This window comes from Arachis ipaensis, chromosome B10 (assembly GCF_000816755.2).
Source record: "Arachis ipaensis cultivar K30076 chromosome B10, Araip1.1, whole genome shotgun sequence".
Taxonomy (NCBI): Eukaryota; Viridiplantae; Streptophyta; class Magnoliopsida; order Fabales; family Fabaceae; genus Arachis; species Arachis ipaensis.
The window spans coordinates 73,740,954-73,754,292 of NC_029794.2; the positions used below are offsets into that span (position 1 = coordinate 73,740,954).

Genomic DNA, 13,339 nt, shown 5'->3' on the forward strand with positions numbered 1-13,339 from the left:
GCTCACACAAAGAGGAATTGAGGCAAATCCGGATAAATGCCAGGCCATACTCAACATGAAGAGCCCAACTTGTGTCAAAGAGGTACAACAACTCAACGAAAGATTGGCAGCCTTGTCCAGATTCCTAGCGGAATCAGCGATAAGATCTCTTCCCTTCTATGCTACTCTAAGGAAAGGAAAAAAGTTCGAATAGACAACAGAGTGCGAACAAGCCTTCCAAGATTTCAAAAGATTTCTAGGACGGCCACCTATCCTTTCTCTGCCACGAGAAGGAGAACCACTCATATTATACCTCGCGGTAGGAAGTCAGGCGGTAGCCTCAGCACTAGTTCGAGAAGACGACAGTGGGCAATGACCCGTATACTTCATCAGTAAAGCGTTACAAGGATCCGAGCTGAACTACCAAAAAATAGAAAAGTTTGCCTATGCTCTCATACTAACATCTCGACGACTTCGCCCGTACTTCCAAGCTCACACCATTAAGGTTCAGACAAACCAGCCCATAAAAGGGATATTGCAGAAGACAGACCTAACAAGCGGAATTTTACAATGGGCAGTCGAGTTGTCTGAGTTCGACCTTTAATATGAAGCTCGGACAGCCATCAAATCACAATACTTAGCCGACTTCATTGCAGAATTTACAGACACCCCGAAAACCCCCACAGAATGGAATCTCTATGTGGACGGTTCCTCGAATAAGACTGGAAGCGGCGCAGGTGTGATAATTGAAAGTAATCAAGGAACCCAAATCGAACTCTCTCTCAAATTCGGGTTCCCTGCCTCAAACAACCAGGCGGAATATGAGGCACTACTAGCTGGTTTAAAGCTGGCTAAAGAGGTCGGAGCTCAAAAACTCATTATCTTCAGTGACTCACTGGTGATCACTTCACAAATAACGGAGAGCTACCAAGACAAGGACCCCACTATGAAAAAGTACCTGGGTAAATCCAGGGAACAACTCGGACAACTCCGGGAGTATGAGATACGTCACATACCCCGCGAACAAAATGCCCGGGCTGATACACTCTCAAAACTAGCCAGCACCAAACTAGGAGGCAACAATAGAAGTCTCATCCAGGAAATACTTCAGAACCCGTCAATCTCGGAAGAGGAAAAAGTCCTAGCCATAACAGGTCTAGATCAAGGATGGATGACTCCTATAATTAACTACCTCAAAACAGAAATACTTCCTATAGAGGAGAAGGAGGCAAAAAGGATAAAACGGGAGGCACAATACTACACTATCATAAACAATACTCTTTACAAAAGAGGAATTTCAACACCCTTGTTAAAATGTGTACCGACTTCCAACACGAGGGAAGTTCTGGAAGAAGTACACAGTGGCATCTGTGGCAATCATCTCGGAGCACAAGCGCTCACCAAAAAAGTACTCCGGGCAGGATTTTATAGGCCAACTCTACAAAAGGAGGCCACAGAGTTCGTAAAGACATGTCTCCCATGTCAAAAATATGCCAACTTTCACATCGCCGCACCAGAGGAGCTCATCAGCGTAACCTCACCTTGGCCATTTGCAAAATGGGGACTCGACCTTTTCGGACCCTTTCCTCAGGGATCGGGACAAGTTAAATTCCTCATAGTAGGGGTAAACTATTTCACAAAGTGGATCGAGGCAGAACCCCTAGCTAACGCTACTGCTCAAAGAAGTCGAAAATTCCTATATAGGAACATTGTCACAAGGTTCGGGGTTCCATACTCCATCACCACAGACAATAGCACCCAATTCACAGATGCAGGCTTCAGAAAATTAGTAGCCGACTTGAACATAAAGCACCAGTTCACTTCCGTCGAACATCCCCAGGCCAATGGAAAAGCCGAAGCTGCCAATAAAGTCATATTGGCTGGGCTAAAACGGAGATTACAAGACGCAAAAGGAGCTTGGGCCGAAGAGCTCCCACAAGTCCTATGGGCATATCGAACAACGCCACATTCCACCACCAAGGAATCGCCCTTCCGATTAGCATACGGGATGGAGGCAATGATCCCAGTGGAGATCGAGGAAGGGTCGCATAGAGTGGTCCATTACAATGAGGAAGCCAACTCCCAACTTCAAAAGGAAGAGCTCGACCTACTTCCTGAAATCCAGGAAAGAGCTCGGATTAGGGAAGAAGCACTAAAACGTCGAATGGCTTCCAGATATAATCAAAAGGTAGTGCCAAGAGGTTTCGCTGAAGATGATCTCATCCTAATCCAAAATGATATTGGAACAACTCGACCTGGAGAAGGAAAGCTGGCAGCAAACTGGAAAGGACCCTACCGAGTCATATAAGTACTTGGGAAGGGCTACTACAGACTGTCCGAACTCGAGGGGCGAGAGCTTCCCAGATCATGGCACACCTGCAACCTAAGAAGGTACTATAGCTAGGAATGGTAAGGGATCTCAGCACAGGGTGTACTCTTTTTCCTGAAAAGGTTTTTTAATGAGGCACAAAGTTGAGATCCACAAATTATCCGACTTAAAAGGGTAAAAAATCCAGATGTACATATTTGCATTTTCTTTCAAATAAAATATGTTAGACGTTCTACAAGTTTTCAAGACGCATTAATCTGAAACATTCATCGCACGATTATAAAGCAACAGATCGGCAGAAAGTGAAAGTAAAATTCACTGCACGATCACGATAAAGACCAGCAGAGATGAAAACTAAAATTCATCTCATGGTCGACTAAACAAGGATTGAATTCACCTTCTACAAATTGGCAAAGATGAAAACAGAATAATGCAAGAAGTTACCGAAAGTGATCCGGAGAAAAGACCTGACGAGGTCTTAATGGATTGCTAAATAATAACTTAAAGACTGGCCGACGTTAAGAAGTCGGACCAAGTCAAATCAAGTTATAAGTAAACCCTGGAAAGAGGTCTGGCCAACCCTATAAAAGAGGATTACTTTAACTTAGAAGGGCCCGACATGATGAAGTCGGCCCAAAACATAAAAGTTAAAAAAGTAATCCCTAAAAGAGACCTAAACAAGGTCCAAGAAAGAGGATTACAAAAATAACTTAGGAGGGCCCGACATGACGAAGTCGGCCCAAAACATAAAAGTTATAAAAAGTAATCCCTGAAAGAGACCTGAATGAGGTCTAAGAAAGAGAATTACGAAAATAACTTAGGAGGACCCAACGCGAGGGAGTCAGCCCAAAACGTAAGGTAATCCCTAAAATAGACCTAAGCAAAGTCCAAAAAAGAGGATTACTAACAACTCGGACAAACCGACATGACAAAATCGATCTCCCGAACGAGGTCCAAACAACACAAATTACTGGAAATAACATCAAGCAAAGAACCAAGCCAACCCAAAGAGGTCAGACAATGAAAAGTTCCAACATTCCCAAAAAACTAGAAAGGTGCCAAGACGAGTGCAGACAGACATGATATAAAAACTGCTAGCTAGAATAACGGCAAGCTTCAGAGGCCACTAAAATCAGCCCCAAAAGCTTGAAAACTGCTTTGTTTTTCAAAATAAAGTTGCTAAACAAGAAACCAAGAAAGTGTCAACAGTCAGCAAAATACCATTTACAAAAAATAAATAGTTCAAAAAGCCCACAGACAGGGCCATACACAAATGTACCAAGAATAACTAAAGAGGATCCAGAGGTTTCCCGGAAGCTGCATCAACATGGGGCGAAGGAGGACGAGTCTGGAAGGGCACAGCATCCACCGTCCTGTCATCTCGATTCAATATCTGACAATCAGGCTCGGGCTCGGGATGACTAACCCCAGCAGGAGGAGCTGAAGAAGTCGGTACAACAGTGGCTTTGGCAACCGGCACAGGCAGAGGTTCAACATCGTCGTCATCAAGGTTGTCAGGGACAATCTTGCCCTACTTCACGACATTGTCCAGGCTGAAGAGAGTAAGGTCGACCTCAGGAGCAAGAACTCGAACTTGCTCCTTCAGGTTCTCATAAGCAGCATTTACGCTGCCCACAAGGTGACCCTGGAGCTCAGCATAGCCAACCCGGGCAGACTCCAACTCTTCCCTAAGACGCATTACTTCACGGTAGGATGTGACATAGCTGTGCTTGTGCCTCAATGCCGTGTCCTTAGCCAACCTCACAGAAGCCACCAAAGCAACAGAACTTGCCTTCTCGCCCTCCAGCTCCTTCTCCAACTTGGCCACCTTCACTTGAAGCTCCTCCTTCAAACCTTTCATTCTATCAAACTCCCACTTAGCCTCTTCCATAAAGGCCTTAGTAGCATGGAGGGGAAGATCTTGGACAGTACGGTACATAACAGCTCCCATATGTGCCATCTTTATGCTGAAGAGAGACGTCGTCAGTAGGGATGGTACCATAAGGACCAATCTACTGATCAACAAACTCAACCGCATCAAAATCAGGAGCGTCGAGGTTGAAAGGCTCAGTTGTCTTCTATTTTTTGTTTGGAGGAGCACCAGAAGTAGCCACAGAAGCTGGTGGAGGATCGACCAAACGAACCCGAGGAGTAGGGATTACCTTTCTCGCCCTCGGGGAGCTCGGTACGGCCGGCTTCGACTGAACCTGGGACGACCCCTCCCCGGCCGCCTTGGCCGAGATGTTTTCAGCTGTAGAAGCCTTCCTTGCCCTTTTGAAGGCCTTCATAGATTCATTATTTTTAATCATCTCTGCAAGAAAAATACAACAGTAAGGAACCAAGTCACAAATCAGAAAAGAGCTTGCAAATAATATGGGAGCAGACAAAAGAGAAGAATAAAAAAATTAACTACCCAGCTCAGTTCGGAGGAGAGAGGGATTGGTTAAAAATTTCTTTATGTCGAGATGGGGAGGCTCCCCCCAGTTTTCTTCCAGAACAGTCACGAAAGCTTGCTCAGCCTCATCCAACATTTTCCATGTATATCTAGATACCCTCACATCCTTTTGCCATTCCAAGGGAAAGGCGGGCTCGTCATTTTCATCCAGAAAAAAGAGCCGAGCTCCTTCAACAGCTCGGACCTTAAAAAAGTAATTTTTAAAATCACAAAAAGATTCATCAAACATGGAGAAAACCTTTTTTCCCTGGGAAGCTTGGAAAGAAACCCAAGCGGCCTTCTTCTTAACTACCCCAGGCTTTGTCAAAACAAAAAGATAGAAGAAAAGGGATTGTAAAGCAGGAATACTGAATCCATGACACAACAATTGAAAGATTTTTATGAAACCCCAGGAATTGGGGTGAAGTTGGGAAGGAGCAACATTACAGGACCATAACAGGTTGGTCTCAAAATCGGTAAAAGGAAGAGTGATATTCATTTCACTAAAAAAGAAGTCGTAGGCATAGAAAAAAGGGCGCTCTCCAGTAATTCGGGTAGAGAAACAGACCCTCTCCTCAGAACTCGGAGATACAATCTCATAGTTCTTTTCATCACCTCCATTACCACACATCTTATGAAATTGCCTAAGTTGCTGACAGAACTGAGAGTCAACCAACGAAACACACAAAAGAACCATAGAATCCACCCAATCAGCCATGCCCTCAGGGACTTGGGAAGATGTCTCAACAATATTTTTGCGAGAAGACATGAGGCCAACTAATCTCACAACAAGAAAAGAAGATCGGATTACTAAAAAAATCTCGGACGAAGGACAAAACAACTCGGCTAATATGATTCAGACGACACAAACAACAAAAGGAAAACCCCAGGACCCACACAGAAGGTCCAGGGGCATCTTTTGGAGGAAGTCAGGGAACAAGGATTCAGAAAAGCCTACAAAACTAACCAGAAAAACCCTTTCTAAAGTGAAAAAGAAAGCAGCATCCCAGAAAGCTACAAATCATACAAAACTGAAATAGCTACCTTCCGAATTTACAGTCTTAGCTTATCAGCAAGCAAAATGGCAAAACATATGAAGAAGAAGTCATCAAAGACGCCACCTTTTTCAGGAAAATGAAAATCCCCCAGAATAAGCAAAATAACACGAAGAAATAATCGTTATCTTTCACAGAATTCTTCAGCAAAAGCTATCAGCGTCACAAAAGGAACAATCTTTCGAGAAAAAGCAATGTGAGCCCCAGAAATACAAAGGGACCATTTCAAAAGCAAGAGAAAACCCTCAAACAGCAAAAAAGCAGGCGCACAGTAATACGAAAGAAGAAAAAAAAACGAAAGAAGCACAAAGAAAGAAAAACCAACCTGAACGAAGGAAGAAGCTTCGAAGGAGATGAAAATGGAAAGACGGAATCGCCCAGAAAATTGCCGATTGACGCCGCAATGCAAGAAAGGCAAAATTTAGGCGAAAGCAGAAAGTGAGAGAGTGAAGGGAGAAGTTACAAAGAAAAACGAAAGAAGAGAAACCGTTTCTGTGTGCAAAATTCAAATTAAAAAGCCAAGGGAAACGGGGCAATTAAAACCAATTAATGAAGGTATTAAACCCTCGCACGTTCCCAAGAACAGAGCGCTGATATAAAAGCGCGCGCTCTCAGAGGAAAAACGTTCCACATTCAAAAACTCTACAAAAAAGGAAGTCGATAAATGCTCGAGTTCGGCTTCACCAGAAAAGGATCGAAGTCTAGGACTCGACCTCAAAAAGGAAGACCGAGCTCAAGCAGGGGCACTGTTCACACCCTGGGTAGAGCTATCCGATCCGGGATGTTCAGTAACAAAGCGACCGACCTCTTCAGGTCAGGCTATCCGACCTCTTCTCAAAGAGCTCAGTCAAAGCGATAGGAAAGCCCAAAAAGGGGCCCAACTCAAGGAATACGACCCAAATCCAAAGGCATCCCAAGCCTATAGAGAGAAGGGCGGTTCCCTTGAAGATAAACTGACCTCACTCAAAGATAAGATAAGATAAGATAAAAATAACTAACTTATCTTATCTAAGAAGGTCACTCCACACTATTATAAATACACTGGAGCACCCAGGTATAACTCATACTATGATTCTACCAAAAACCTTCTTAATACCCTTGCTAACTTAAGCATCGGAGTCCCTTGCAGGTACCCCCCACCCTCCGGTGACAAAAGAATCAGCATCACAGCCAGTCCAATAAGCCAGACACGTCAGCACCGACCAGCGTAGAAGATCTCATCCGAGATCTACCTACAGTTTCAGGTAACCCTCGGAACAGTCACCCACGCGTACGCGTGGGTCTAGATTGTGCTAAACGCACAGTGCCCGCGTGATGTTCGCGCAATACTCGGGTTTTTGTACCAGAAGTCCCAATATGGCATACGGCGCGTACGCGTCGGCCACGCTTACGCGTGGCTCGTCAAAGTTTTTTTTTAACAGAAACAGGGCACTCTCTTAATCTACAAGAATTTTAAAACAATCAAAATTCAAATTTAATAACAAATATTTTTTAGATTTTGAAATATTTTTTCACATACAAAACACACAAAACTTACACTTCAAGAAAAATATAATTTAACAACAACTATTCTAATCATGACATGAATTTAACAAACAATCTATCAATAAAAGCAAAATGTATAAGAGTATAGAAAATAAGAAAAACTACCTACAATTGCAACTCAATTCATTCATTGATTATATATACAAGAGAATGGAAAGAGGTTACCATGGTGGGGTGTCTTCCACCTAGCACTTTCATTTTAAGTCCTTAAGTTGGACATTTAGGAGGCTCCTTGTCATGGTGGCTTATGCTTGTGTTCATCCTTGAACCTCCAAGAATGCTTGTTCTTCAATTGGTTGTCAGAATTTCCAACCATCTTCACCAAGCTTGGGTGAGGTTCTTCCCAAGATATGAGCTCCCAAAATTGGTTTTCATGTTGTGATCCGGGATCCCATATCTTATTTTCACACCCATCTTCTAATTGGTCATCATTGTTCCATCGGGGTGGTAAGCACATGGAATTCTCCTTTGAGCATCCAAACCTCCTCCTAGACCCAAACAATTTAGCTTTACGCCAACCATTGCTCCTAAACCTTGAGCTTCCAATCTTGATGAGCCTAACATTATTATTCCAACCACTACACAATTTTCTCCTACTCTTAACTCCACAAAGAGCTCTAAGTTGCCCATCATTTTCAATCAAACCATATTCAAGTGAGAAAACAAGGCTTAAGGATAAGAATTTTATCCACTTGAATGTTGTGTAGGATGGTGACTTAGGAAGTGGTGGTTCCAATGATCTTGCAAGCTCCACTCCCTTGTACTCTTCTATGATTACCTCCACCTCTTTACAACCTTCCTCAACTTCAAACCCTTCCTCTTGGTGGCTCTCTTCTAATTCAACCTCTTCTTCATTGTTCACCAAGGGCATGGGAGGTTGTGCATCTTCTTCTTGACCAACCTTTTCCAATCTTTCATCATTCATACTATGCCTTGGATGTTGCACATTATCCTCCTCAATACTAAATTCAAGCTCATTGGAAGAAAGTTTAACAACTTCCACAAGATCATCAACAATATCACTTGGTGTGGAAGTGTTCTTGATAAACCACTATTTTATGGTTTATATTGTGTTTAATTGTGTGGTTTTATCATGATCCTGACCCACTTATTCAATAAAATAGCATGGAATTATATTTCCTTCCTGAAATTATTACATGAGTGAAAACTGCTTCCTAGAGACTTTTAATTGTACATTTTACTTCTCCTTTATTCCATTCGATGTCGTGATCTATGTGTTAAGCGTTTCAGGCTTTATAGGGTAAGAATGAGTTGGAGATTGGAAAGGAAGCAAGCAAAAATGGAAGAAACACAAGAAATTGAGGAGATGACCAGCGAGAAGCAACGCGGCCGCATGGGTGACGCGACCGTGCGGAGAAGATCAAATCGCAGTGACGCGGCTGCATGGATGACGCAACCGCGCGAAATGGAAAAGTAAGAGCGACGCAGAGGCGTGGACGACGCATCCGCATGGCAAAGCAGAAACGCGAATGACGCGTCCGCATGAGCGACGCGATCGCGTGACCTGCGCGATCTGCATAATTTACAGTTTCGCTGGGGGCGATTTCGGGCCCTATTTTGACCCAGTTTTTGGCCCGGAACAGCAGACTAGAGCCAGAGAACATGCAGAAACCAAAGACAACATTCATTCTACACAGTTTTAGTTTTTAGATCTAGTGTTGCTACTCCTCTAGGTTTTCTCTCTACACATTCATAGTTCTTAGGATTTTAGTTTTCTCTTTCTTTTTTTGGCATTGGAACACTGAGAAGAGTTATTACCTCATCAAGACTTCGTCATTCTAGTTCGTTTTCTTTACTTGGTTTAGTCTTCCATGTTCCTTGTTTTGTTTAATTTTACCATTGGAATATTCTTAGGATTATTTAATACAAGGATCACTTTTATTTTTAATTGACTATTTTAACTTTATTTACAATGTCTTTCTTTAATTCCTTTTTATATGCTATGAATTTTACATTCACAATGAGCGAGTAGTTCCCTAACTTGATGGGGAATTGATTGAAAGGAACCCTTGAGTTGGAAGACTTGAAAGAAAAATTGCAATTGGGTTTATGGTTGGATTGCCTCCTAATCACTAACACCATTCCCTTTTTATTAAGTGGATTGCAACTTGTGAACGGACATAGCATTCCAACTTGTTTGACTTTCCTTCACCTAGCGAAGGATAACTAAACAGGATAACCTTTAATTGTCAATTAATCCTGAAATTCATTCCAACAATAATAGGGATTCCAACTAATCAATTCCCAGTCAAGGCTTTTATTTACATTATTCAAATTTACCAATTTAATTTCCTGTTTGCCCAATTCAAACCTTTTTTTGAAAACCTCTGATTAATAAAATAGCACACTTTTCTGCGACTCGTTGGGAGACGACCTGGGATTCATACTCCCAGTATTTTAAATTCAATTTTCTGTGACACGTTTCTAAATTGAGGAGCAGATTTCTGGCAAGTTAAGAACTATACTTACAACGTAAATGTTTTAACAATTTTTAATTTGCCAATTTCTGCACACCATCAATTTTTGGCGCCGTTGCCGGGGGGTTGCAATAGAGTGCTAAAGTTATTAATTAGAATTTATTTATTTGCATTTTATTTTATTTTGCTACTATGAGCTGCCTGTTTCTTTCGTCAAATGACGTGTTCACTTCCTGATCCGCGCTTGCTAGTATTTGATCCTGAAATTGAAAGGACTATTTCACGAATAAGGCGAGCTCGGCGTCAGTTAGTCTGCTCTGAGGGCGATCTGAAAGTGAACTTGAGGAAGAAACCAACTCCCGTTCTACTGATTTGGTTGATTCACGTGTAGACGATATGGCAGCTAGGAGAGTTACCATCCAGGAGGAAGGAGCCCCTGATTTTACAATGCAACCATTTCAAGCACATCACCCAGCGGTGGCTACAGATTTTGAAATAAAGACCGCACTGCTCAATTTGATGCCCAAGTTTCATGACTTACCTGCTCAAGAGCCCATCAAGCACTTGAGAGATTTCCAGGCAGCCTGTTCTACTGTCAGGCGAGATGGTACAGATGAAACTTCAATTCTGCTGAAAACTTTCCCATTTTCTCTTGAGAAAAAGGCAAGAGAGTGGTACTACACTCAACCCCTAGCAAATGTATCCAACTGGGATATGCTCAGAAAAGAGTTTTTGGAGAAATTCTTTCTATCTGAAGTTACTGATAAACTGAGGAAAGACATTTCCACAATTGATCAAGATGACAACGAGACGCTCTTTGAATATTGGGAGCGCTTCAATAATCTTCTAGAAGCATGCCCCCACCACATGATTGACAAGATAGTATTGCTCAGCTACATCACACAGGGTATGAGGCCCCAAGATAAGACCACATTGGAAAGTGCTAGCAATGGGTCTATGAAGAAGTACAAGACCACTGATGAGGCATGGCAATTGATCAGCGACTTAGCTGAATCTACTAGGAACCACAGACAGAAGCAAGGCCGTTCAAAAGCCGTTGCAGAAGTATCCTCTAGCATAGAGACTGCTGCTCTAACTCAGAGTATCTGTGAAATGACCAACTTGCTGAAGCAAATGCAATTGAATCAACAACAAGTTCAGCAAGCTCAACCTCCTTCACCACAGCAAGGCCAACAGTTAGTCCTACAGAGAGCCTGCGGAATCTGTGCAGATTATAGTCATTATACTGATGAGTGTCTACAGCTCCAGTAGGAAGATAACACCGTGGCAGCCACTCATAATTTCTACGACCGCCCCAACCAAGGGTACAATCAAGGTGGCAACTACAGCCATGGATGGCAGGACAATTCAAACCAGAATTGGAGGGACAACAATAACAGAGGAGGCAGAGATAATCAGGGAAATCAGAGGTGGAATAATAATAACAAGAGGTAGCAGAACCAACCTTATAGAGTACCTCACCTGAGGCAATCCCAAGGACCACAGAATACCCAACAGCAGACCTCTCAATTTACTCATTCTTCTTTATCTCCTAATGAAGAGTTACTACAATCTTTTGAGTGAAGGCAACAGACCATGGAAAATAACATTATGAATAACATTAATGCCAGTCTGAATGGTCTGACCTCTACTTTGCAAGCTCTTGTTTCACAGATTGGATCAATGCAAAATTTCAGTAACCAACCTTCAAGCTCCACTGGAATCCCCTCTCAACCATTACCCAATCCAAAGGGAGGCATTAATGCCATCACCCTGAGGTCCGGAACCACACTGCAGGAGAGGAATCAGGAGGAGCTAAGCTCACCAGAACACGCCTCAGCTGAAGAGGTAGTAGAAATAGAAGATGTTGAAGAGGAAGAAGATATACAGGACATAGCTGAAAAAGAAGAAGTCCAACCACAGGAGGAAGCACCGAGAGGCGTAGACACTGTAGAAAACACTACTCCTATTCCATTTCCACAGCATGCAAGGAAGCCCAGGAAGCAGCTGGAACCCGATCCCAAAATGGTAGATATTTTCAAAAAGGTTGAGGTAATCGTTCCTCTTTTTGATGTTATTCAACAAGTACCTAAATATGCAAAGTTTCTAAAAGATTTATGTATACATAAAGACAAAATTAGTGAATTAGAAACTATTCCTTTAGGTAGTTCTATATCTGCTTTAATGGGAGGATTACCTGAAAAGTGTAGTGACCCAGGTCCTTGTATAGTTAGTTGTACTATTGGTGGAGTAGTAATTTATGATTGCATGTGTGATTTAGGAGCATGTGTCAGTATAATGCCTTTGTCCATATATGATATTTTGAGGCTCCCTCCCTTAATAAGGTCGGCAGCTCGTTTTGTGTTAGCAGATAAAAGCATTATTACAGTGGCTGGAGTTGCTGAAGATGTTTTAGTGAACATTAAAGGGCTTACATTTCCCACTGATTTTTATATCTTGGAAATACCCCATAATGACTCGGATAAGCCATCATCAATCCTACTTGGAAGACCATTCCTGAAGACATCAAAATTCAAATTGGATGCTTTTTCAGGAACATACTCTTTTGAAATAGATGGCCACATAGTAATCTTCAATCTGAATGGAGTCATAAACAACCCTCCAGAAGATCATTCTATCTTCCAGTGTGATGTCATAGATGAAACTGTAGCTGCAGTTCACAAGGAAGAATTAGAAGAGAGGCACACTGGACAAGGTCCAAGTGTGGGGACCCTCTTAACTGACAATGAGGGCACTTCGCCATTTTCACAAGCTCCAGATAATCCAGAGCCTGCCCATGATCAGAAGTTAGAGTTGAAACCCCTCCCTCCACATCTCAAATATGCTTATCTTGAAGATGAGCAGAAGTTTCCGATTATCATTGCAAGGGAACTTACTTCTCAACAAGAAGAGCAGTTACTTGATGTACTGAGGAAGCACAAGAAGGCAATTGGGTGGAGTTTGGCAGACATAAAGGCATCAACCCTCAAGTATGTGAGCACAGAATATTTTTAGAAGAGGGAGCAAGACCTGTCCGTCAACCCCAAAGGAGATTGAATCCCACTATCCTGGAAGTTGTCAAAAAGGAAGTGACTAGACTATTGGAAGCAGGTATCATCTATCCCATTTCAGAGAGTGAATGGGTTAGCCTAGTACAAGTGGTGCCCAAGAAGTCTGGAGTCACTACAGTGAAGAATGAGCATGGAGAGCTCATGGCAACTAGAGTTCAGAATGCTTGGAGAGTCTGCATTGATTACAGGCGTCTCAACCAAGCAACCCGTAAGGATCACTACCCACTTCTATTTATTGATCAAATGCTGGATCGCCTGTCAGATAAATCACATTATTGCTTTTTAGATGGTTACACAGGTTATTTCCAGATTCATATAGCTCCTGAGGATCAAGAAAAGACCACTTTACATGTCCTTTTGGGACTTATGCTTACAAACGAATGCCCTTTGGATTGTGCAATGCACCAGCTACTTTCCAAAGGTGCATGATGAGTCTTTTCTCTGATCTTATTGAGGACTGTATGGAGGTTTTTATGGATGATTTTAGC

The 13,339-nt window shown here is 42.4% G+C and overlaps 1 protein-coding gene across 1 annotated transcript in view; it reads right to left on the bottom strand.

Moving 5' to 3' along the window:
* LOC107620691 (translation initiation factor IF-2-like) overlaps positions 3,597-13,339 on the bottom strand; it is a 46,273-nt gene continuing 36,530 nt past the window's right edge. The window contains exons 2-5 of the mRNA XM_016322820.1: positions 4,471-4,619; positions 4,246-4,320; positions 3,975-4,136; positions 3,597-3,839 (exon numbers count right to left, since the gene is read on the bottom strand). Coding sequence (XP_016178306.1) covers positions 3,597-3,839; positions 3,975-4,136; positions 4,246-4,320; positions 4,471-4,619 — 629 coding nt within the window. The remainder of the gene's footprint in view (positions 3,840-3,974; positions 4,137-4,245; positions 4,321-4,470; positions 4,620-13,339) is intronic.